Raw genomic sequence first — 27,566 nt, 5'->3', positions numbered from 1 at the left:
CAACAAAAGTCTCCCTTTACTTAGTGATGTGGGGTTCTGTGGGTCTTCAATCAGGACGTCCTTGTACAGATCCTTGTTTCCTTCTATATATTCCCACTCCTCCATGGAGAAATGGACAGTGACATCCTGACACCTTATAGGAACCTGACACATACAATGATACAGTCATCATCCAGACACATCATCCCTTGTTACGGTATAATGTGCCAGTATTCCCAGCAGCGCTCACCTCTCCAGTCAGCAGCTCAATCATCTTGTAGGTGAGGTCTAGGATCTTCTGCTCATTGCTTTTATTATGTATCAGTAAATGAAGAGGGTTCTCTCTAATAGGCCTCTGGGTTTTGCACCCTACTCCTATTATTTTTGGATAGTTGCCGGAGGTGACACACTCAGCAGAGGTCTTCTTCACCACTGTGTAATCCTGTGTTTGGAGAGTGACAGCATTCATTATATACATTCCAAAAACGCCTTCTCTCTCCAGCCATGTTTATTGATAATTGATAGAAATGGTCTATTAATCTTGTGTTTAGCAGCATGTATCAGGCACTGGCTGTAGGATTTCACTCACGGGCAGCATGTATCAGGCACTGGCTGTATGATTTCACTCACGGGCAGTATGTATCAGGCACTGGCTGTATGATATCACTCACGGGCAGCATGCATCAGGCACTGGCTGTATGATTTCACTCACGGGCAGCATGTATCAGGCACTGGCTGTATGATTTCACTCACGGGCAGCATGTATCAGGCACTGGCTGTATGATTTCACGCACTGGCAGCATGTATCAGGCACTGGCTGTATGATTTCACTCACGGGCAGCATGTATCAGGCACTGGCTGTATGATATCACTCACGGGCAGCATGTATCAGGCACTGGCTGTATGATTTCACGCACTGGCAGCATGTATCAGGCACTGGCTGTATGATTTCACTCACGGGCAGCATGTATCAGGCACTGGCTGTATGATTTCACTCACGGGCAGCATGTATCAGGCACTGGCTGTATGATTTCACTCACGGGCAGCATGTATCAGGCACTGGCTGTATGATATCACTCACGGGCAGCATGCATCAGGCACTGGCTTTATGATTTCACTCACGGGCAGCATGCATCAGGCACTGGCTATATGATTTCCCTCACGGGCAGCATGCATCAGGCACTGGCTGTATGATTTCACTCACGGGCAGCATGTATCAGGCACTGGCTATATGATTTCCCTCACGGGCAGCATGTATCAGGCACTGGCTATATGATTTCACGCACTGGCAGCATGTATCAGGCACTGGCTGTATGATTCACGCACTGGCAGCATGTATCAGGCACTGGCTGTATGATTTCACTCATGGGCAGCATGTATCAGGCACTGGCTGTATGATTTCACTCACGGGCAGCATGTATCAGGCACTGGCTATATGATTTCCCTCACAGGCAGCATGTATCAGGCACTGGCTGTATGATTTCACGCACTGGCAGCATGTATCAGGCACTGGCTGTATGATTTCACTCACGGGCAGCATGTATCAGGCACTGGCTGTATGATATCACTCACGGGCAGCATGTATCAGGCACTGGCTGTATGATTTCACGCACTGGCAGCATGTATCAGGCACTGGCTGTATGATTTCACTCACGGGCAGCATGTATCAGGCACTGGCTGTATGATTTCACTCACGGGCAGCATGTATCAGGCACTGGCTATATGATTTCCCTCACGGGCAGCATGTATCAGGCACTGGCTGTATGATTTCACTCACGGGCAGCATGTATCAGGCACTGGCTGTATGATTTCACTCACGGGCAGCATATATCAGGCACTGGCTGTATAATATCACTCACGGGCAGCATGTATCAGGCACTGGCTGTATGATTTCACGCACTGGCAGCATGTATCAGGCACTGGCTGTATAATATCACGCACTGGCAGCATGTATCAGGCACTGGCTGTATAATATCACGCACTGGCAGCACGTATCAGGCACTGGCTGTATGATTTCACTCACGGGCAGCATGTATCAGGCACTGGCTGTATGATATCACTCACGGGCAGCATGCATCAGGCACTGGCTGTATGATTTCACTCACGGGCAGCATGTATCAGGCACTGGCTGTATGATATCACTCACGGGCAGCATGCATCAGGTACTGGCTGTATGATTTCACTCACGGGCAGCATGTATCAGGCACTGGCTGTATGATTTCACTCACGGGCAGCATGTATCAGGCACTGGCTGTATGATATCACTCACGGGCAGCATGCATCAGGCACTGGCTGTATGATTTCACTCACGGGCAGCATGTATCAGGCACTGGCTATATGATTTCACGCACTGGCAGCATGTATCAGGCACTGGCTGTATGATTCACGCACTGGCAGCATGTATCAGGCACTGGCTGTATGATTTCACTCATGGGCAGCATGTATCAGGCACTGGCTGTATGATTTCACTCACGGGCAGCATGTATCAGGCACTGGCTATATGATTTCCCTCACGGGCAGCATGTATCAGGCACTGGCTGTATGATTTCACGCACTGGCAGCATGTATCAGGCACTGGCTGTATGATTTCACTCACGGGCAGCATGTATCAGGCACTGGCTGTATGATATCACTCACGGGCAGCATGTATCAGGCACTGGCTGTATGATTTCACGCACTGGCAGCATGTATCAGGCACTGGCTGTATGATTTCACGCACTGGCAGCATGTATCAGGCACTGGCTGTATGATTTCACTCACGGGCAGCATGTATCAGGCACTGGCTGTATGATATCACTCACGGGCAGCATGTATCAGGCACTGGCTGTATGATTTCACGCACTGGCAGCATGTATCAGGCACTGGCTGTATGATTTCACTCACGGGCAGCATGTATCAGGCACTGGCTGTATGATTTCACTCACGGGCAGCATGTATCAGGCACTGGCTATATGATTTCCCTCACGGGCAGCATGTATCAGGCACTGGCTGTATGATTTCACTCACGGGCAGCATGTATCAGGCACTGGCTGTATGATTTCACTCACGGGCAGCATATATCAGGCACTGGCTGTATAATATCACTCACGGGCAGCATGTATCAGGCACTGGCTGTATGATTTCACGCACTGGCAGCATGTATCAGGCACTGGCTGTATAATATCACGCACTGGCAGCATGTATCAGGCACTGGCTGTATAATATCACGCACTGGCAGCACGTATCAGGCACTGGCTGTATGATTTCACTCACGGGCAGCATGTATCAGGCACTGGCTGTATGATATCACTCACGGGCAGCATGCATCAGGCACTGGCTGTATGATTTCACTCACGGGCAGCATGTATCAGGCACTGGCTGTATGATATCACTCACGGGCAGCATGCATCAGGTACTGGCTGTATGATTTCACTCACGGGCAGCATGTATCAGGCACTGGCTGTATGATTTCACTCACGGGCAGCATGTATCAGGCACTGGCTGTATGATATCACTCACGGGCAGCATGCATCAGGCACTGGCTGTATGATTTCACTCACGGGCAGCATGTATCAGGCACTGGCTGTATGATTTCACTCACGGGCAGCATGTATCAGGCACTGGCTATATGATTTCCCTCACGGGCAGCATGCATCAGGCACTGGCTGTATGATTTCACTCACGGGCAGCATGTATCAGGCACTGGCTATATGATTTCCCTCACGGGCAGCATGTATCAGGCACTGGCTATATGATTTCACGCACTGGCAGCATGTATCAGGCACTGGCTGTATGATTCACGCACTGGCAGCATGTATCAGGCACTGGCTGTATGATTTCACTCATGGGCAGCATGTATCAGGACTGGCTGTATGATTTCACTCACGGGCAGCATGTATCAGGCACTGGCTATATGATTTCCCTCACGGGCAGCATGTATCAGGCACTGGCTGTATGATTTCACGCACTGGCAGCATGTATCAGGCACTGGCTGTATGATTTCACTCACGGGCAGCATGTATCAGGCACTGGCTGTATGATATCACTCACGGGCAGCATGTATCAGGCACTGGCTGTATGATTTCACGCACTGGCAGCATGTATCAGGCACTGGCTGTATGATTTCACTCACGGGCAGCATGTATCAGGCACTGGCTGTATGATTTCACTCACGGGCAGCATGTATCAGGCACTGGCTATATGATTTCCCTCACGGGCAGCATGTATCAGGCACTGGCTGTATGATTTCCCTCACGGGCAGCATGTATCAGGCACTGGCTGTATGATTTCACTCACGGGCAGCATATATCAGGCACTGGCTGTATAATATCACTCACGGGCAGCATGTATCAGGCACTGGCTGTATGATTTCACGCACTGGCAGCATGTATCAGGCACTGGCTGTATAATATCACGCACTGGCAGCATGTATCAGGCACTGGCTGTATAATATCACGCACTGGCAGCACGTATCAGGCACTGGCTGTATGATTTCACTCACGGGCAGCATGTATCAGGCACTGGCTGTATGATATCACTCACGGGCAGCATGCATCAGGCACTGGCTGTATGATTTCACTCACGGGCAGCATGTATCAGGCACTGGCTGTATGATATCACTCACGGGCAGCATGCATCAGGCACTGGCTGTATGATTTCACTCACGGGCAGCATGTATCAGGCACTGGCTGTATGATTTCACTCACGGGCAGCATGTATCAGGCACTGGCTGTATGATATCACTCACGGGCAGCATGCATCAGGCACTGGCTGTATGATTTCACTCACGGGCAGCATGTATCAGGCACTGGCTGTATGATTTCACTCACGGGCAGCATGTATCAGGCACTGGCTATATGATTTCCCTCACGGGCAGCATGCATCAGACACTGGCTGTATGATTTCACTCACGGGCAGCATGTATCAGGCACTGGCTATATGATTTCCTTCACGGGCAGCATGTATCAGGCACTGGCTATATGATTTCACGCACTGGCAGCATGTATCAGGCACTGGCTGTATGATTCACGCACTGGCAGCATGTATCAGGCACTGGCTGTATGATTTCACTCATGGGCAGCATGTATCAGGCACTGGCTGTATGATTTCACTCACGGGCAGCATGTATCAGGCACTGGCTATATGATTTCCCTCACGGGCAGCATGTATCAGGCACTGGCTGTATGATTTCACGCACTGGCAGCATGTATCAGGCACTGGCTGTATGATTTCACTCACGGGCAGCATGTATCAGGCACTGGCTGTATGATATCACTCACGGGCAGCATGTATCAGGCACTGGCTGTATGATTTCACGCACTGGCAGCATGTATCAGGCACTGGCTGTATGATTTCACTCACGGGCAGCATGTATCAGGCACTGGCTGTATGATTTCACTCACGGGCAGCATGTATCAGGCACTGGCTATATGATTTCCCTCACGGGCAGCATGTATCAGGCACTGGCTGTATGATTTCACTCACGGGCAGCATGTATCAGGCACTGGCTGTATGATTTCACTCACGGGCAGCATGTATCAGGCACTGGCTGTATGATTTCACTCACGGGCAGCATGCATCAGGCACTGGCTATATGATTTCCCTCACGGGCAGCATGTATCAGACACTGGCTGTATGATTTCACTCACGGGCAGCATGTATCAGGCACTGGCTGTATGATATCACTCACGGGCAGCATGTATCAGGCACTGGCTGTATGATATCACTCACGGGCAGCATGCATCAGGCACTGGCTGTATGATTTCACTCACGGGCAGCATGTATCAGGCACTGGCTGTATGATATCACTCACGGGCAGCATGCATCAGGCACTGGCTGTATGATTTCACTCACGGGCAGCATGTATCAGGCACTGGCTGTATGATTTCACTCACGGGCAGCATGTATCAGGCACTGGCTATATGATTTCCCTCACGGGCAGCATGTATCAGGCACTGGCTGTATGATTTCCCTCACGGGCAGCATGTATAAGGCACTGGCTGTATGATATCACTCACGGGCAGCATGTATCAGGCACTGGCTGTATGATTTCACTCACGGGCAGCATGTATCAGGCACTGGCTGTATGATTTCCCTCACGGGCAGCATGTATCAGGCACTGGCTGTATGATTTCCCTCACGGGCAGCATGTATCAGGCACTGGCTGTATGATATCACTCACGGGCAGCATGTATCAGGCACTGGCTGTATGATATCACTCACGGGCAGCATGTATCAGGCACTGGCTGTATAATATCACGCACTGGCAGCACGTATCAGGCACTGGCTATATGATTTCCCTCACGGGCAGCATGTATCAGGCACTGGCTGTATAATATCACGCACTGGCAGCACGTATCAGGCACTGGCTGTATGATTTCCCTCACGGGCAGCATGTATCAGGCACTGGCTGTATGATTTCACTCACGGGCAGCATATATCAGGCACTGGCTGTATAATATCACTCACGGGCAGCATGTATCAGGCACTGGCTGTATGATTTCACGCACTGGCAGCATGTATCAGGCACTGGCTGTATAATATCACGCACTGGCAGCATGTATCAGGCACTGGCTGTATAATATCACGCACTGGCAGCACGTATCAGGCACTGGCTGTATGATTTCACTCACGGGCAGCATGTATCAGGCACTGGCTATATGATTTCCTTCACGGGCAGCATGTATCAGGCACTGGCTATATGATTTCACGCACTGGCAGCATGTATCAGGCACTGGCTGTATGATTCACGCACTGGCAGCATGTATCAGGCACTGGCTGTATGATTTCACTCATGGGCAGCATGTATCAGGCACTGGCTGTATGATTTCACTCACGGGCAGCATGTATCAGGCACTGGCTATATGATTTCCCTCACGGGCAGCATGTATCAGGCACTGGCTGTATGATTTCACGCACTGGCAGCATGTATCAGGCACTGGCTGTATGATTTCACTCACGGGCAGCATGTATCAGGCACTGGCTGTATGATATCACTCACGGGCAGCATGTATCAGGCACTGGCTGTATGATTTCACGCACTGGCAGCATGTATCAGGCACTGGCTGTATGATTTCACTCACGGGCAGCATGTATCAGGCACTGGCTGTATGATTTCACTCACGGGCAGCATGTATCAGGCACTGGCTATATGATTTCCCTCACGGGCAGCATGTATCAGGCACTGGCTGTATGATTTCACTCACGGGCAGCATGTATCAGGCACTGGCTGTATGATTTCACTCACGGGCAGCATGTATCAGGCACTGGCTGTATGATTTCACTCACGGGCAGCATGCATCAGGCACTGGCTATATGATTTCCCTCACGGGCAGCATGTATCAGACACTGGCTGTATGATTTCACTCACGGGCAGCATGTATCAGGCACTGGCTGTATGATATCACTCACGGGCAGCATGTATCAGGCACTGGCTGTATGATATCACTCACGGGCAGCATGCATCAGGCACTGGCTGTATGATTTCACTCACGGGCAGCATGTATCAGGCACTGGCTGTATGATATCACTCACGGGCAGCATGCATCAGGCACTGGCTGTATGATTTCACTCACGGGCAGCATGTATCAGGCACTGGCTGTATGATTTCACTCACGGGCAGCATGTATCAGGCACTGGCTATATGATTTCCCTCACGGGCAGCATGTATCAGGCACTGGCTGTATGATTTCCCTCACGGGCAGCATGTATAAGGCACTGGCTGTATGATATCACTCACGGGCAGCATGTATCAGGCACTGGCTGTATGATTTCACTCACGGGCAGCATGTATCAGGCACTGGCTGTATGATTTCCCTCACGGGCAGCATGTATCAGGCACTGGCTGTATGATTTCCCTCACGGGCAGCATGTATCAGGCACTGGCTGTATGATATCACTCACGGGCAGCATGTATCAGGCACTGGCTGTATGATATCACTCACGGGCAGCATGTATCAGGCACTGGCTGTATAATATCACGCACTGGCAGCACGTATCAGGCACTGGCTATATGATTTCCCTCACGGGCAGCATGTATCAGGCACTGGCTGTATAATATCACGCACTGGCAGCACGTATCAGGCACTGGCTGTATGATTTCCCTCACGGGCAGCATGTATCAGGCACTGGCTGTATGATTTCACTCACGGGCAGCATATATCAGGCACTGGCTGTATAATATCACTCACGGGCAGCATGTATCAGGCACTGGCTGTATGATTTCACGCACTGGCAGCATGTATCAGGCACTGGCTGTATAATATCACGCACTGGCAGCATGTATCAGGCACTGGCTGTATAATATCACGCACTGGCAGCACGTATCAGGCACTGGCTGTATGATTTCACTCACGGGCAGCATGTATCAGGCACTGGCTGTATAATATCACGCACTGGCAGCATGTATCAGGCACTGGCTGTATAATATCACGCACTGGCAGCATGTATCAGGCACTGGCTGTATAATATCACGCACTGGCAGCATGTATCAGGCACTGGCTGTATAATATCACGCACTGGCAGCATGTATCAGGCACTGGCTGTATGATATCACTCACGGGCAGCATGTATCAGGCACTGGCTATATGATATCCCTCACGGGCAGCATGCATCAGGCACTGGCTGTATAATATCACGCACTGGCAGCACGTATCAGGCACTGGCTGTATGATTTCCCTCACGGGCAGCATGTATCAGGCACTGGCTGTATGATTTCACTCACGTACATTTGACTCTGCAATGCTGCTACATATTTTAGTAGCCATTCAGGCAGACAGGTCTCTCCCTGTACAAGCAGGCAGTCCAGGAGGGTAGGGGAGTGGGTAAGGAGAAGCCACTGGGACCCCACTGTCTAGCTAGTCTACTGGGTGGCTTGGTCCTCGGCCAGCTATTAAAGTATGTTTTTCTCTGAAATACTGCAGCGTTTCCCCCCTCTCAATATTGATGGGTTTGGCCGACAGTCTAGGAGCACAAGACAATTTATTGTATGGGGAAACATCGATCAGGCACGCCCGATGTCGGTCTCCTGAAGGTATTGTCTCTCAGGAATAAGGCACATGTCTGGTAATAGTTCTCTCATAGTAAATATAGTATTATTCGCCCAACATACATTTAATGTTTAAAGTGGCCTTTAGGGCAATATCTACCACGGATGTCCAGTTTGCTGTGAGACGGATCTGCACGAAGATTAGCACCATTGTGATTTAATGAAGTGTTGTAATCCTGTTTCTCAGGAATGTACTGCTTCTTTGCCTACCGGCTTCCTGGTTGTCAGGGGAGAAACACGCTACTGAAGATTCACAGTTTGGACCAGCACTCTAAGGCGGGCTTTGCACGTTGCGACATCGCAAGCCGATGCTGCGATGTCGCGCGCGATAGGTCCCGCCCCCGTCGCAGGTACGATATCGTGTGATAGCTGGCGTAGCGAAAATTATCGCTACGCCAGCTTCACATGCACTCACCTGCCCTGCGACCGTTGCTCTGGCCGGCAACCCGCCTCCTTTCTAAGGGGGCGGGTCGTGCGGCGTCATAGCGACGTCACACGGCAGGCGGCCAATAGCGGCGGAGGGGCGGAGATGAGCAGGATGTAAACATCCCGCCCACCTCCTTCCTTCCGCATATCCTACGGAAGCCGCGGTGACGCCGGTAGGAGATGTTCCTCGCTCCTGCGACTTCACCCACAGCGATGTGTGCTGCCGCAGGAGCAAGGAACAACATCGGACCGTCGCGTCAGCGTAATTATGGATTACGCCGACGCTGCACCGATGATACGATTACGACGATTTTGCGCTCGTTAATCGTATCATCTAGGCTTTACACACTACGATGTCGCATGCGATGCCGGATGTGCGTCACTTTCAATTTGACCCTACCAACATCGCACCTGCGATGTCTCAGTGTGCAAAGCCCGCCTAAGGCTACTTTCACACATCCGGTTTGAGCAGTGCGGCTCAATCCGGCTGTGAAACCTATGCAACGGATGCGGCGAAAACACTGCATCCTTTGCATAAGTTTTACATGCGGCCCGTCCGTTTTTTTCCGGTTGCGGCACGCTACTGAGCATTTGCAGTGGAAGAAACCGCATGCGGCAGCCGGATGCGTTTTTTTCCGCATCGCGCCGCATCCGGCGTCTATAGGCATGCATTGAAAAATGCGCCGCAGCGACCGGATGCGGCGCGATGCGTTTTTTTTGCCTGAGCAAAAAACGTTGCAGGCATCATTCCATCCGGCCGCAGCATCGGCTAAATCTGCCGCATGCGGCAAAAACCGGACCGGACGCAAGCCCATGCGGCACAATATGGCACTAATGTAAGTCTATGCAAAAAAACCCGCAACCGGCGGCAAAAAAAACAGTTGCGGTTTTTCTGCAGAGCGCCGTATTGTGCCGCAGAGCAAAAACCGGATGTGTGAAAGTAGCCTTACATTCCACTAGCAGAGGCAGCTTTGCCTTTGCAGCATGGTAGACAGTTCAGAGGAACTGAAGCTGGCTGAATCAATCAGGTCAGCTTCAAAGTAGCACTTGCTGACTCTCAGAAATGTCGACATCAAATACCCAGAGGGCGAAAGTTAAAAACTTGGACCAATTCCTGAGCCAACCTATTTGCGAGCCCCACATAGTCCTCCATACAGAATAATGGGCACCACATAGTCCACCATATAGAATAATGGGCCCCACATAGTCGTTGATACTGAATAATGAGCCCTACATAGTCCTCGATACAGAAAAACGGGACCCACATAGTCCTCCATACAGCATAATGAGCCCCACATATCACTCCATACAGAATAATGGGCTCCATATAAAATAATGGACCTCATATAGTTATCGATACTGAATAATGGGCCCCATATAGTCCTCCATACAGAATAATGGGCCCCATATAGTCCTCCATACAGAATAATTGCTGCCTGGCATCGCAGGCCAAATAAAATCAGCCAGCGGGTCAGAGATTGACACATGTGCTCTAAGGCATAGCGCAGGAATGCACAAGCTTTTCTGGTCAGAGAGCCATATGGTAAAACTGAATTACCGTATTTTTCGGACTAAAAGACGCACTTTTTCCCCCCCAAATGTTGGGGGAAAGTGGGGGGTGTGTCTTATAGTCTGAATGTGGCTACGGAAATGAGGGTGCTGTGGTAGATCGGGTCATCGGTGGCATGAGCAGGCTGTAGAAGCCTGCCGTGACCACGTGGGCCCGCTCATTTCATATGCGCGCCCATCCTCCCACCCATCATCCCGCAGCGCTGAAGCCGGTGCTGACAGGTGGGCGGGATGATGGGCGGGGGGGTGCGCGCATACTAAAGGGCCGACCTGCGTGATCACCCCTGGCAACTACAGCCTGGAGTGCTCATGTGCGGCTGTATTCACTGCCCCCGCGCATCATCATCAGCAGCGCAGGGGGCAGTGAATAAGTACAGTATACTCACCCGTCACCGTTGTCTGCAGCATTGCAATCTCGTCCTGTCTGCCGGCCAGCTGATCTGGGTAGAGAGCGGTGAGCACAGCGATGATGTCATCGCTGTGCGCAGCGCTAGTCTCCACACAGGTCAGCTGACAGGCAGACAGGAGGACGAGCGATGCTGCAGACAACGGTGACGGCTCCACACTCCAGCGGCGCTGCTGCCGGCACAGACAGGAGGAGGAGCGATGCTGCATGGAGTGAGGAAAGAGGAGTATAAACGTTTATTTTTTTTTTTGTGTGCCACATGTAGCGGGTCATATAGCAGGATGGATGGGTTTATAAAGCAGGATGGATGGGGGTATATAGCAGGATGGATGGGGTATATAGCAGGATGGATGGGGGTATATAGCAGAATGGGGGCATATTCCAGGATTGCAGTATATAGCATGATGAGAGCATATAGCAGGATGGCGGTATATAGCAGGATGGCGGTATATAGCAGGATGGCGGTATATAGCAGGATGGCGGTATATAGCAGGATGGCGGTATATAGCAGGATGACGGTATATAGCAGGATGGCGCTATGTAGCAGGATGGGGGCTATACCATGATGGCAGTATATAGCAGGATGGGAATATATACCAAGATGGGGTACATATATACAAGGATGGGGATAATATGCAAGGCAGGAGGATCATTACCAGGATGGGGTACCTTAATAGAGAATTTGGGGACATCACCCCCATAACAGTGTCAGTAGCAGATCCTCGCCCCATAACAACGTGTCATGACCACATCTTTTGCTTAAAATTTTATTTTCCTATTTTCCTCCTCTAAAATCAGGGTACATCTTACGGTCCGGTGCGTCTTATAGTCCGAAAAATACGGTACTACCTAGGGCTGCAATAAATCTTATAGGAATATCATCTGAGGCATTTCTCGCAAGCAAAATTATATCCCATAAATAACAGACAGAAAAGAGTCCAGAAGGAGAAGAATGGTGGTCGCCTTTTCACTTAGTTAGCGCTCCAGGGAGGAGAAAGCCATAGGTGCACGCAGCTCTGCATTATAAACTCAACTGCCATAAACTACAATGGAGACAACCACATACATCGATTGTCAACTGTAACTCGTGTACACTTCTGAAAGGCTGTGCATTGGAAGCTTACAGTATTTTTCTATGCTCAAATGTCAAATCCTGTACACATGAACCGGTCTTAGACTATTCATACATCAAACTCATTGTAAAAATAATATACTGTGAATGATTTAAATGTAAATGAAAAATGTAGTAAAAATATTAAAGGGAACCTGTCAGGTGCAATATGCACCCAGTGCCACGAGCAGTTCTGGGTCCATATTGCTAATACCTGCCTAACAGTCCCTGTATATACTAGCATAGATACAGAGATCTTTAGAAAAAGTATTTCTAAAGATCTTTCACTATATGCTAATGAGCGCGGGGACTAGTCCCCTGGGCGTTAGTTCCCCTTGCTAATCACCTCCATTAGCATGTTACTATGTCCCTGTAAGTGTGCTAACATGCCAATGAATGTTCAGCGTCAGAGGATGATCTCACTCACCTCTCCGCCGCCATCGCATCCGACGGGGGATTTCGGCTCAGTGCGCATGACCCTGTAGTTTGGGTCATGCGCACTATGAAACCGGGTGTACACGTCTTGGCTTTAAACTCCGGGGTTATACGCACTGAAATCCAGCGTCAGACGCTATGGCGGGGGAGAGGTGAGTGAGATCATCCTGTGATGTGTATTCATTAGCATGTTAGCACACCCACAGGGGCGTACTAACATGCTAATGGAGCCGACTGTCAAGGGGAACTCACGCTCAGGGGACTAGTCCCCTCACTCATTAGCATACGATAAAAGATCTTTAGCAATACTTTTTCTAACGATCTCTTTATCTATGCTAGTGTATACAGGGTTGGTTAGGCAGGGATTAGCAATATACACCCAGAACTGCTCATGGTTCATATTGGACCTGGCAGGTTCCCTTTAAAGGCTTTACCAATGTATTCAAGCTGACTGTACACCAAAAACCCAACTTACTTGTTAGAAATGACTTTATAGGCATGTAAAATGTATAGGCCAAATGTAGCGTCAGTACGGCCTACGAGTGATGTCACGAGACACAATCCCAGAATCGCTCACCTCTCCGGTTAGCAGACAAATGATCTCTAGATTGAGACTTATTATCTTCTGGAAGATCTCGTTCCTGGGCTGCTCCATCTGTGGTGACTTGTTCAGAGAGGAGAAAAATCACCTTGTGGAAAAGATATGGAGAGGCTTCAGAGTGACGGACATTCAGCAGAGCACAGCATTGATTTAACGTGCAAGTACAGTTTAGATACAGACATATAATTGTATATAAACTACAGTGGGTACGGAAAGTATTCAGACCCCTTTACATTTTTCACTCTTAAAGGAGAGGGTACTCCAGAAAACCATAGCAAGTAGAGGGTGGGTCCAGGCTCTGCTGGAACCCAGCCCAGTTAGCACAAACTCATTGACATGTTATAGAGAGGAGGACAAGAGTTTTTGAAGTGCAAAAAAATTACAATTTTTATTAGACACAGTGGGGATAAACATCCAAAACTTCATTAAAAGCCAGTTAAAATATTAGTGACGGGTTGCCACCACACATAACAGTAGCATGGGCTGGGGTGTGCACATATAAGACATGTGATTAACAATATCAAAAATGCAGGGAAGGCATGTGGGTATAATACATCAGATAGCTGTCTCTCTCAAAGTCAAGTGACAAAAACACATTGTGGTGCAATACTGAGAACAGCTCATATTAGATAAATGGCCCCACTGACGACCCTGCACCAGCCAGTAACATTACCTATGGCACCATGCACCAGTCCTGCCAGGTGAAAGGGTGGGGGATTCCGTCAGGAAACGAGTTTCAGGATGACCTACGTACGTTTCGATATTAGGTAAATGACAATCTTCATCAGGGAGGAGGTGTCTCGTGCCACACATCCCCGGTAGCAGCCCTTTAAATGTGCAGTAATGATTACCGCGGACCTGGAAGTCTCACTGTCGGCGATCGCGTCAGCGTGTTGACCAAAATCGCGCGAGACGCTGGCCGTCACATCATGATCACGCATGCGCGGGAGCGGGGACGCGTCACCAAGGCTCCCGCGCATGCGCGCGACGTTTAGACGGCCGCGACTGCGCGCGCACGAGCGACACCAGGCGCGATCGCACGGAGACAACTGAGCAGCATAACAGTAAGTAAACATAATCAAATCTCTCTACAGGTGGAACAATTCAGTAATGTTCAGGATTTTGAAGACGTGACAGCGTCATGTAAACAAGTCCATCCTTAGGTTTTCGTAGAGATCTTAGTTTTCACAGGGCGGTCATATGGTTAGTTTCTAGGTCCTATTAATGAAAGGACATATACAAATTACACAAGCCTGACCTTCAGGGAGGGATGCACAAGTGAATACGAAGTTAAAAAAGATTAAAAAGTTAAAAGGACAAAGGATGCAGGTGAGGGGAACAAATGGCAAGTTGACAACAATATCATTAAACAGTTAGATTACACATAAAATAAGGTATACATGACAGAGCCACATACACCTAATGTCGTGAAATTCAATGGTCTCCAGGAGAGAGAATGGTATATGTAGTCAGCATCATATTGTGCCTATAAAAAGGGAGCATAACTCACTGATTCATTTAAACCTCTGGGAACCAATGTGTCCAAAGTCACTATCCATTTGGTCTCACACTGCGCCAGGCGTTTCTTGAGATCACCACCTCTGACTCCCCCTGTTATTACATCGATTCCTCTTACCTTTAGTTTTGAGGGGTCACAGGAGTGATGTGATCTGAAATGCCTGGGCAGTGTTTTAAGTATGGTCGGATCTTCCTCTGTTTTAGCCGCAGCAATGTCCCGTACATGCTTCCTGACCCTAATGCGGAGCTCCCGGGAGGTGAGTGCCACATAGGTCAGGGGGCACGTACATGTGGAACTACACATGTGGTGAATTTTGCCACATGTGATGTAATACTTGATATTATAGGTCTTCCGTCCATCAGATGAGCAGAATGTATTGCTCCGAAGGACATTGCTGCAGGCCACACAGTAGCCACAGGGGAAACATCCCTGAGGAGGTCCGTGAGACCCAAATGGGTTCACTCTAGGTGGAACATAGTGGCTCTGGACCAAGAGGTCCCTCAGATTTCTTGCTCTCCTGGAGGTCATTAAGGGATCCAGAGCAAGTATTTCAGTCAGTACTGGGTCAGTCATTAAGACCGGCCAATGCCTCTTCAAAATCTGACGCATAGTCCCCCACTCCTGATTATGTGTTCCAATGAATCTCACCACGATATCATGTTGTGCCTGCTTCTTTGGAGCATCCATGAGTAGCTGCAGCCGGGGGGTCTTTTTGGCCCGATTATAGCCGGCCCTGATGCTTCTACTGCTATAGCCCCGTTCACGGAATCGATCCCTGAGATCAGCCGACTGAGCCTCGAAACTGCCAGTGGAAGAGCAAATCCGTCTCATCCTCAAATACTGCCCGGTCGGGATGGCGCGAATTGTTGAGGGGTTATGGTCAGATGAAGCGTGTAGCAGAGCGTTGACGGACGTCTCCTTACGAAAAACGTCCGTCTGGATCGATCCCCTCTGATCCACCTGAATCATAATATCAAGGAAGTCGATCCTGCATCTGCTACTTTTGTAAGTGAGCTTGATGTTAAAGTCATTGATGTTTAGCTGCCCCATAAATAGGTCGAGCTGCTCAGCTGAACCTTGCCACACAAACAAGACGTCATCTATATATCTTAACCAGCACTGCACATGGGCGTTAAGCCCGGAACCCTCGTCTGCAAAAAGCAACCTCTCGCAGTACACCAGGAAGAGGCCAGCATACGAGGGCGCACAGGCCGCGCCCATGGCAGTGCCGCGTTGCTGTAAATAATAGACATCTTTGAAGACAAAGAAGTTGTGTGACAGGGCAAACTCGAGCAGCTCGATTATCAACTCACTCAACCCGCCACTCCGACCGGACACTTCAAGAAAGAAACGGACAGCTCGTATTCCATCTGTGTGAGATATGCACGTATAGAGGCTCTCAACATCGGCTGTGGCAAGGATCATATCATCCTCCAGAAAGATGCCGTCAATGCGCCTAAGGACGTCCGTGGTGTCCTGGACATAAGAGTGCAATGTCTCAACTAGAGATTTTAAGTGATGGTCTATAAATTTGCAGATTGGTCACATAAACCCTCTAAGCCGGACACAATCGGATACCCAGGCGGATTGACAGCATCTTTATGGATTTTGGGCAGTATGTAAAATGTAGGGACCCTGGGGTATTTTTTACACAGTCCGTCAAACATTTTTTTATTGATCAGACCGGTGTCCAGAGCCCTTCGTAATATCGCGGTGAGTTCAGTAGAAAACACAGTCAGGGGGTTGGAGGGGAGTCTCTTATACAGTTAGGTCCAGAAATATTTGGACAGTGACACAATTTTTGCGAGTTGGGCTCTGCATGCCACCACATTGGATTTGAAATGAAACCTCTACAACAGATTTCAAGTGCAGATTGTAACGTTTAATTTGAAGGTTTGAACAAAAATATCTGATAGAAATTGTAGGAATTGTACACATTTCTTTACAAACACTCCACATTTTAGGAGGTCAAAAGTAATTGGACAAATAAACCAAACCCAAACAAAATATTTTTATTTTCAATATTTTGTTGCGAATCCTTTGGAGGCAATCACTGCCTTAAGTCTGGAACCCATGGACATCACCAAACGCTGGGTTTCCTCCTTCTTAATGCTTTGCCAGGCCTTTACAGCCGCAGCCTTCAGGTCTTGCTTGTTTGTGGGTCTTTCCGTCTTAAGTCTGGATTTGAGCAAGTGAAATGCATGCTCACTTGGGTTAAGATCTGGTGATTGACTTGGCCATTGCAGAATGTTCCACTTTTTTGCACTCATGAACTCCTGGGTAGCTTTGGCTGTATGCTTGGGGTCATTGTCCATCTGTACTATGAAGCGCCGTCCGATCAACTTTGCGGCATTTGGCTGAATCTGGGCTGAAAGTATATCCCGGTACACTTCAGAATTCATCCGGCTACTCTTGTCTGCTGTTATGTCATCAATAAACACAAGTGACCCAGTACCATTGAAAGCCATGCATGCCCATGCCATCACGTTGCCTCCACCATGTTTTACAGAGGATGTGGTGTGCCTTGGATCATGTGCCGTTCCCTTTCTTCTCCAAACTTTTTTCTTCCAATCATTCTGGTACAGGTTGATCTTTGTCTCATCTGTCCATAGAATACTTTTCCAGAACTGAGCTGGCTTCATGAGGTGTTTTTCAGCAAATTTAACTCTGGCCTGTCTATTTTTGGAATTGATGAATGGTTTGCATCTAGATGTGAACCCTTTGTATTTACTTTCATGGAGTCTTCTCTTTACTGTTGACTTAGAGACAGATACACCTACTTCACTGAGAGTGTTCTGGACTTCAGTTGATGTTGTGAACGGGTTCTTCTTCACCAAAGAAAGTATGCGGCGATCATCCACCACTGTTGTCATCCGTGGACGCCCAGGCCTTTTTGAGTTCCCAAGCTCACCAGTCAATTCCTTTTTTCTCAGAATGTACCCGACTGTTGATTTTGCTACTCCAAGCATGTCTGCTATCTCTCTGATGGATTTTTTCTTTTTTTTCAGCCTCAGGATGTTCTGCTTCACCTCAATTGAGAGTTCCTTAGACCACATGTTGTCTGGTCACAGCAACAGCTTCCAAATGCAAAACCACACACCTGTAATCAACCCCAGACCTTTTAATTACTTCATTGATTACAGGTTAACGAGGGAGACGCCTTCAGAGTTAATTGCAGCCCTTAGAGTCCCTTGTCCAATTACTTTTGGTCCCTTGAAAAAGAGGAGGCTATGCATTACAGAGCTATGATTCCTAAACTCTTTCTCCGATTTGGATGTGAAAACTCTCATATTGCAGCTGGGAGTGTGCACTTTCAGCCCATATTATATATATAATTGTATTTCTGAACATGTTTTTGTAAACAGCTAAAATAACAAAACTTGTGTCACTGTCCAAATATTTCTGGACCTAACTGTAGGTGTTCCTGTCACGGAGTTGTCTAAAAACCTCGTGTTCATATTTGTCACAGGAGAGCACCACAATATTCCCCCCTTTGTCAGCAGGTTTTATCACAATGTCACGGAAACCCTGCAATTCAATCAAAGCCTTCCTTTGGGGATGGGTTAGATTGTCAGCTCTCCGATTAGTCGGGATCTTTTTAAAGTCCTCTCTGACCATTTTAGTAAATATATCAATTGCAGGGCTAATTGACAATGGGGGGAATTTTGTTGACTTAGGTAAAAGGGCACCTGGGAACATACCTGCTGTCGGAGTCTCCTGTTCCTGGAGTAGATCCTCAAGATTTTGTATGGCCTCTCTTTCCGCCTGGTTGTCGGACCCAGCATTCCACTTGTAAAAAAGTTTTTTGAGAGTTAATTTCCGCGAGAATTAATTAAGATCCTTCAAAGCTGAAAAAAGGTGGAAAGAGTTAGAGGGAGAGAAAGTGAGACCACTCGAAAGGACCTCCACCTGAGCCACAGTGAGCACCCGTGAAGATAAGTTTAATACCTGGAGTCTGTTCCCTTGGCGTTTGTTCTTATTATACGTCACGGGTGGCCGGACTCTGTGTTTGACACGCGCCCCAACCGTCTCACCGATATCCACAGAGTTCACTGAGGCCCCGGAGGAGGATCCGCCCGCAGAGGTCTGTGACACAATCGAGGAGGATCTCGAACGGGGGGTTTTGTTGGCAGTATCCCCAGTACGTCCTCTGGTTGTGTCAGTTCTCCATCTATATGCTCTCCGCAGGGTGTAGTCCTGAATATCCCTATTCAGTTTTTTCAGCTTGAAGGTCCTAATTTCCCGCTCCCATTTCTCAAGTTCTTTATCAATATCAGCATAGAAGCGGGTCACGACAACAGGTGAACAGACCTCTACCAGTTTGTTTTCCAATACTTCCAATTCGTTTTCAATTGAGGCCAATGAGGAGGAGTTGTGATCCCAGAATAAGCCCAGAAAACCTCGAGAGCAGGTCTGTGCTAATTCCTCCCATTTAGTTTTAAAGGTCTCATCCTCCAAAGGAAAAGAGGGAAACACCTGCACACGGAGTCCCCTAGGTACCAGGTCTTTCTCTAAATACTTGCCAAGGAATGCCTTATTCCACCACAATCTAGTGCGTTTTTTAAGTAGATCTTTATATTTGGTCATGATCATCTCCTCAGATTGAATGCCATCGTTCCCGTCACCTGAGACCCCACCAGTCTTAAGGACATCGTCCATCTGTAATTGCCAGGTGCTATCCCTGGCCCGAAAAGTCATGGTGACTGGAGAGCTATCTGTGGTAAACAGAATAAATATGATAAAGGAGAGGGTACTCCAGAAAACCACAGCAAGTAGAGGGTGGGTCCAGGCTCTGCTGGAACCCAGCCCAGTTAGTACAAACTCATTGACATGTTATAGAGAGGAGGACAAGAGTTTTTGAAGTGCAAAAAAATTACAATTTTTATTAGACACAGTGGGGATAAACATCCAAAACGTCATTAAAAGCCAGTTAAAATATTAGTGACGGGTTGCCCCCACACATAACAGTAGCATGGGCTGGGGTGTGCACATATAAGACATGTGATTAACAATATCAAAAATGCAGGGAAGGCATGTGGTGGGTATAATACATCAGATACCTGTCTCTCTCAAAGTCAAGTGACAAAAACACATTGTGGTGCAATACTGAGAACAGCTCATATTAGATAAATGACCCCACTGACGACCCTGCACCGGCCAGTAATAATACCTATGGCACCATGCACCAGTCCTGCCAGGTGAAAGGGTGGGGGATTCCGTCAGGAAACGAGCCTCAGGATGACCTACGTACTTTTCGATATTAGGTAAATGACAATCTTCATCAGGGAGGAGGCGTCTCATGCCACACATCCCCGGTAGCAGGCTTTTAAATGTGCAGTAATGATTACCGCGGAGCCGGAAGTCTCACTGTCGGCGATCAAGTCAGCGTGTCGAGCGAAATCGAGCGAGACGCTGGCCGTCACGTCATAATCACGCATACGCGGGAGCGGAGACGTCACCAAGGCTCCCGCGCATGCGCCCGACGTTTAGACGGCCGCGACTGAGCGCGCACGAGCGGCACCAGGCGTGATCGCACGGAGACAACTGAGCAGCATAACAGTAAGTAAACATAATCAAATCTCTCTACAGGTGGAACAATTCAGTAATGTTCAGGATTTTGAAGACGTGACAGCGTCATGTAAACAAGTCCATCCTTAGGTTTTCGTAGAGATCTTAGTTTTCACAAGGCGGTCATATGGTTAGTTTCTAGGTCCTATTAATGAATGATTAATGATAATCGAGCTGCTCAAGTTTGCCCTGTCACACAACTTCTTTGTCTTCAAAGATGTCTATTATTTACAGCAACGCGGCACTGCCATGGGCACGGCCTGTGCGCCCTCATATGCTGGCCTCTTCCTGGGTTACTGTGAGAGGTTGGTTTTTGCAGACAAGGGTTCCGGGCTTAGCGCCCATGTGCAGTGCTGGTTAAGATATATAGATGACGTCTTGTTTGTGTGGCAAGGTTCAGCTGAGCAGCTCGACCTATTTATGGGGCAGCTAAACATCAATGACTTTAACATCAAGCTCACTTACAAAAGTAGCAGATGCAGGATCGACTTCCTTGATATTATGATTCAGGTGGATCAGAGGGGATCGATCCAGACGGACGTTTTTCGTAAGGAGACGTCCGTCAATGCTCTGCTACACGCTTCATCTGACCATAACCCCTCAACAATTTGCGCCATCCCGACCGGGCTGTATTTGAGGATGAGACGGATTTGCTCTTCCACTGGCAGTTTCGAGGCTCAGTCGGCTGATCTCAGGGATCGATTCCGTGAACGGGGCTATAGCGGTAGAAGCATCAGGGCCGGCTATAATCGGGCCAAAAAGACCCCCCGGCTGCAGCTACTCATGGATGCTCCAAAGCAGGCACAACATGATATCGCGATGAGATTCATTGGAACACATAATCAGGAGTGGGGGACTATGCGTCAGATTTTGAAGAGGCATTGGCCGGTCTTAATGACTGACCCATTACTGGCTGAAACACTTGCTCTGGATCCCTTAATGACCTCCAAGAGAGCAAGAAATCTGAGGGACCTCTTGGTCCAGAGCCACTATGTTCCACCTAGAGTGAACCCATTTGGGTCTCACGGACCTCCTCAGGGATGTTTCCCCTGTGGCCACTGTGTGGCCTGCAGCAATGTCCTTCGGAGCAATACATTCTGCTCATCTGATGGACGGAAGACCTATAACAACATCAAGCATTACATCACATGTGGAACTACACATGTGCTGTATTTTGCCACATGTACGTGCCCCCTGACCTATGTGGGACTCACCTCCCGGGAGCTCCGCATTAGGGTCAGGGAGTATGTACGGGACATTGCTGCGGCTAAAACAGAGGAAGATCCGACCATACTTAAAACACTGCCCAGGCATTTCAGATCACATCACTCCTGTCACCCCTCAAAACTAAAGGTAAGAGGAATCGATATAATAACAGGGGGAGTCAGAGGTGGTGATCTCAAGAAACGCCTGGCGCAGTGTGAGACCAAATGGATAGTGACTTTGGACACATTGGTTCCCAGAGGTTTAAATGAATCAGTGAGTTATGCTCCCTTTTTATAGGCACAATATGATGCTGACTACATATACCATTCTCTCTCCTGGAGACCATTGAATTTCACGACATTAGGTGTATGTGGCTCTGTCATGTATACCTTATTTTATGTGTAATCTAACTGTTTAATGATATTGTTGTGAACTTGCCATTTGTTCCCCTCACCTGCATCCTTTGTCCTTTTAACTTTTTAATCTTTTTTAACTTCGTATTCACTTGTGCATCCCTCCCTGAAGGTCAGGCTTGTGTAATTTGTATATGTCCTTTCATTAATAGGACCTAGAAACTAACCATATGACCGCCCTGTGAAAACTAAGATCTCTACGAAAACCTAAGGATGGACTTGTTTACATGACGCTGTCACGTCTTCAAAATCCTGAACATTACTGAATTGTTCCACCTGTAGAGAGATTTGATTATGTTTACTTACTGTTATGCTGCTCAGTTGTCTCCGTGCGATCGCGCCTGGTGTCGCTCGTGCGCGCGCAGTCGCGGATGTCTAAACGTCGCGCGCATGCGCGGGAGCCTTGGTGACGTGTCCCCACTCCCGCGCATGCGTGATCATGACGTGACGGCCAGCGTCTCGCGCGATTTCGGTCAACACGCTGACGCGATCGCCGACAGTGAGACTTCCAGGTCCGTGGTAATCATTACTGCACATTTAAAGGGCTGTTACCGGGGATGTGTGGCACGAGACACCTCCTCCCTGATGAAGATTGTCATTTACCTAATATCGAAACGTACGTAGGTCATCCTGAAACTTGTTTCCTGACGGAATCCCCCACCCTTTCACCTGGCAGGACTGGTGCATGGTGCCATAGGTAATGTTACTGGCCGGTGCAGGGTCGTCAGTGGGGCCATTTATCTAATATGAGCTGTTCTCAGTATTGCACCACAATGTGTTTTTGTCACTTGACTTTGAGAGAGACAGCTATCTGATGTATTATACCCACATGCCTTCCCTGCATTTTTGATATTGTTAATCATATGTCGTATATGTGCACACCCCAGCCCATGCTACTGTTATGTGTGGTGGCAACCCGTCACTAATATTTTAACTGGCTTTTAATGACGTTTTGGATGTTTATCCCCACTGTGTCTAATAAAAATTGTAATTTTTTTGCACTTCAAAAACTCTTGTCCGCCTCTCTATAATTTTTCACTCTGTTTCATTGCAGCCATTTGGTAAATTCAAGAAAGTTCTTTTTTTTTCATTAATGTACACTCTGCACCCCATCTTGACAGAAAAAAAATGAAATGTAGATTTTTTTTTGCAAATTTATTAAACAAGAAAAACTGAAATATCAGATAGTCATAAATATTCAGACCCTTTGCTCAGACACTCATATTTGAGTCACATGCTGTCCATTTCCTTGTGATAATCCTTGAGGTGGTTCTACTCCTTCATTGGAGTCATCAAACTAATAGGACTTGATTTGGAGAGGCACACACCTGTCTATATAAGACCTCACAGCTCACAGTGCATGTCAGACCAAATAAGAATCATGAAGTCAAAGGAACTGCCCAAGGAGCTCAGAGACAGAATTGTGGCAAGGCACAGATCTGGCCAAGGTTACAAAAGAATTTCTACAGTTATCAAGGTTCCTAAGAGCACAGTGGCCTCCATAATTGTAAAATGAAAGACGTTTGGGACCACCAGAAGTCTTCCTAGACCTGGCCGTCCAGCCAAACTGAGCAATCATGGGAGAAGAGCTTTGGTGAGAGAGGTAAAGAAGAACCCCAAGATCACTGTGGCTGAGCTCCAGAGATGCAGTAACGAGATGGGAGAAAGTTCCACAAAGTCAATTATCACTGCAGCCCTCCACCAGTCAGGCCTTTACGGCAGAGTGGCCCGACGGAAGCCTCTCCTCAGTGCAAGACACATGAAAGCCAACATAGAGTTTGCAAAAAAAAAAAAAAAAAAAACACAAAACACTTGGACTTCCAGACTATGAGAAATAAGATTCTCTGGCCTGATTAGACGAGGATAAAACTTTTTGAGGATAATTCTAAGCAGTATGTGTGGAGAAAACCAGGCACTGCTCATCACCTGCCCAATACAATCCCAACAGTGAAACATGGTGGTGGCAGCATCATGCTATGGGGGTGTTTTTCAGCTGCAGGGACAGGATGACTGGTTGCAAGTGAAGGAAAGATGAATGAGGCCAAGTACAGAGATATCCTGGAAGAAATCCTCTTCCAGAGGGCTCTGGACCTCAGACTTAGCTGATGGGTCACCTTCCAACAAGACAATGACCCTAAGCACACAGCTAAAATAACAAAGGAGTGGCTTCAGAACAACTCTGTGACCATTCCTGACCAGCCCAGTAAGAGCCCTGACCTAAACCCAATTGAGCATCTCTGGAGAGACCTGAAAATGGCTGTCCACCAATGTTCACCATAAGGGGCTGAATACTTATGACCATGTGATATTTCAGTTTTTCTTGTTTAATATATTTGCAAAAATGTCTACATTTGTTTTTTTTCTGTCAAGATGGGGTGCAGAGTGTACATTAATGAGAAAAAAAAATAACGTTTTAAATTTACCAAATGGTTGCAATGAAAGAGTGAAAAACTTAAAGGGGTCTGAATACTTTCCGTACCCACTGTATATGCAGAGAAGCATGGACTCTACATATATGGACTAAATTAACCCTATGAGCCAAAAATCTTCAGAGAGGCATTAAACATTCTTTAAGTTTCGCCAAACACTCCATCATAAGTGCATAATGTTCAAACACCTGCGCGTTACACACTTGTTTAGCTGCCCATTTGCTTGTCACACACACGTGTATAGCTCCACCACCCACTTTGCACACACGTGTATAGCTCCACCACCCACTTGTCACACACGTGTATAGCTCCACCACCCACTTGTCACACACGTGTATAGCTCCGCCACCCACTTGTCACACACGTGTATAGCTCCACCACCCACTTGTCACACACGTGTATAGCTCCACCACCCACTTGTCACACACGTGTATAGCTCCGCCACCCACTTGTCACACACGTGTATAGCTCCACCACCCACTTGTCACACACGTGTATAGCTCCGCCACCCACTTGTCACACACGTGTATAGCTCCGCCACCCACTTGTCACACACGTGTATAGCTCCGCCACCCACTTGTCACACACGTGTATAGCTCCACCACCCACTTGTCACACACGTGTATAGCTCCGCCACCCACTTGTCACACACGTGTATAGCTCCGCCACCCACTTGTCACACACGTGTATAGCTCCGCCACCCACTTGTCACACACGTGTATAGCTCCACCACCCACTTGTCACACACGTGTATAGCTCCGCCACCCACTTGTCACACACGTGTATAGCTCCGCCACCCACTTGTCACACACGTGTATAGCTCCGCCACCCACTTGTCACACACTTGTATAGCTCCACCACCCACTTGTCACACACGTGTATAGCTCCACCACCCACTTGTGACGCACATACAGCTCCACCAGCTATTTATCCCACACGTATGGCGCCACCATCCATTCATCACACAAGTATAGCTCCACCACCCATTTATCACACACATGTATGGCTCCACCACGGTCATGTTGTGATTACCGGGGTTCCGCTAGTTACACTGAAATCACCGATGACCACCTCAACACATAGGGTACACAATACAATGGTGCGCCCTGGCGCTAGGTAAAGGGGAGCAGGGTCACCTCCTAAACTCACCTGAGGCTGATCCCTGCACTCACTAACGTCCCTATATGGGTTCTTTCCCCTCCTCGCCGATCACGTGCCTATCCCTGTCTTTCCGTAAACTAATCCCTGTATAGTGTGCAGGGTAGCTGGAAAATAAATAGCAATAAGGCACTTTCAGGTGTCTGGAAATTGCACCCAAGGATGAACCAGACATGTGCAAGTCCACAATTCTGTTCCTGAGAGTTGACTTCTTTTGACTTTCCCATGACACTACACAAAGAAGCAGTGTGTTTCAGATGTGAATTAAAATACATCTACAGGTGTGTCTCTGATTAACTCAGATGTTGCCAATAAACCTATCAGAAGCTTCTAAACACATGACATCATTATATGGGCGGTCCCATATTGTATAAAGATATAGTACTCTTATAGTGTATGTAATTTTTGACTTTGCAGAAAGTAATAAAAATGACTTAAAACATTCCCTCTCTTTCATTATTCTGGCATTTAGCAAATAGAAATAATTTTGGTTCCTAATTGACCTAAATCGGGAAAGCTTTATTCTGATTTCATGTCAGATAGTGAGAAAAACCTGCAGATGTGTATTTTTAGATAGTGTATGTAAACTTCTAGTTTCAACTGTAGCTCCACCGCCCGCTTGACACACCCGCGCATAGCTCCACCGCCCGCTTGACACACCTGTGCATAGCTCCACCGCCCGCTTGACACACCCGCGCATAGCTCCACCGCCCGCTTGACACACCCGCGCATAGCTCCACCGCCCGCTTGACACACCCGCGCATAGCTCCACCGCCCGCTTGACACACCCGCGCATAGCTCCACCGCCCACTTGACACATCCGCACATAGCTCCACCGCCCACTTGACACATCCGCGCATAGCTTCACCGCCCGCTTGACACACTCTCATATAGCTCCACCGCCCGCTTGACAAACTCGCATATAGCTCCACCACCCACTTGACACACTCGTGTATAGCTCCATCGCCCGCTTGACACACTCGTGTATGGCTCCACCGCCTGCTTGACACACATGTGTATAGCTCTATCACCTACTAGACACACGTATATGTCTTTCACAGACCAGAGGCAGGAGGAGGGGCTGGGGAATCACAGACAGGGAGGACAAGGCCCAGTGTACAGTCCGGCCCCTGTGCACCAAAATCTAATTAGCAGAAAACTTCAAAGAACTACAAAGTGGATTTTGTCACCAAAGGTATCAATATAATCTGCATTACAGCGCCATTCACTTTAAGTTACAAAATCGTGCTGACAGGTTCTCTTCAAGTTCCATTCCTTTGAAAGATAATTGCGTTTATCAGTGAAAATGGTTTGCACCAGATACATCAATGTTACAGGCACTCATTGGATATCATGTTAGGGCCCGTCCACATAGCGTTCCAGCCTCTGTTCAGTGGTACAGTTGGGGCTTCCGTCCGAATCCCCCTGCAAAACGAGTTGTGGACATATGCGCCGACGGTGCCACTGACTATGATGCAGACGGAGCCACTGTCATGCACCATTTTCGGGCATATAAGCTTTCTGCAGGAGGACACCCAGACGCAGTATACTACGTGTAAAGGTGGTGTCACACATAGCGACGACGACAACGACGTCGCTGCGAAGTCACCATTTTCTGTGACGTAGCAGCGACATCCCGTCGCTGTCGCTGTGTGACATCCAGCAACAACCTGGCCCCTGATGTGAGGTCGCCGGTTGTTGCTGAATGTCCTGCTTCATTT

The 27,566-nt window shown here is 48.2% G+C and overlaps 1 protein-coding gene across 1 annotated transcript in view; it reads right to left on the bottom strand.

Moving 5' to 3' along the window:
• LOC142311225 (gastrula zinc finger protein XlCGF66.1-like) overlaps window positions 1-27,566 on the bottom strand; it is a 48,540-nt gene that overhangs the window by 15,434 nt on the left and 5,540 nt on the right. The window contains exons 2-4 of the mRNA XM_075349442.1: window positions 13,529-13,640; window positions 230-421; window positions 21-144 (exon numbers count right to left, since the gene is read on the bottom strand). Of these exons, the coding sequence (XP_075205557.1) occupies window positions 21-144; window positions 230-421; window positions 13,529-13,606 (394 nt within the window). The 5' untranslated portion in view covers window positions 13,607-13,640. The remainder of the gene's footprint in view (window positions 1-20; window positions 145-229; window positions 422-13,528; window positions 13,641-27,566) is intronic.

This window comes from Anomaloglossus baeobatrachus, chromosome 5, assembly GCF_048569485.1.
Source record: "Anomaloglossus baeobatrachus isolate aAnoBae1 chromosome 5, aAnoBae1.hap1, whole genome shotgun sequence".
Taxonomy (NCBI): Eukaryota; Metazoa; Chordata; class Amphibia; order Anura; family Aromobatidae; genus Anomaloglossus; species Anomaloglossus baeobatrachus.
The sequence above is the reverse complement of the archived record's forward strand: the minus strand, read 5'-3'. Positions and strand labels throughout refer to the sequence as shown.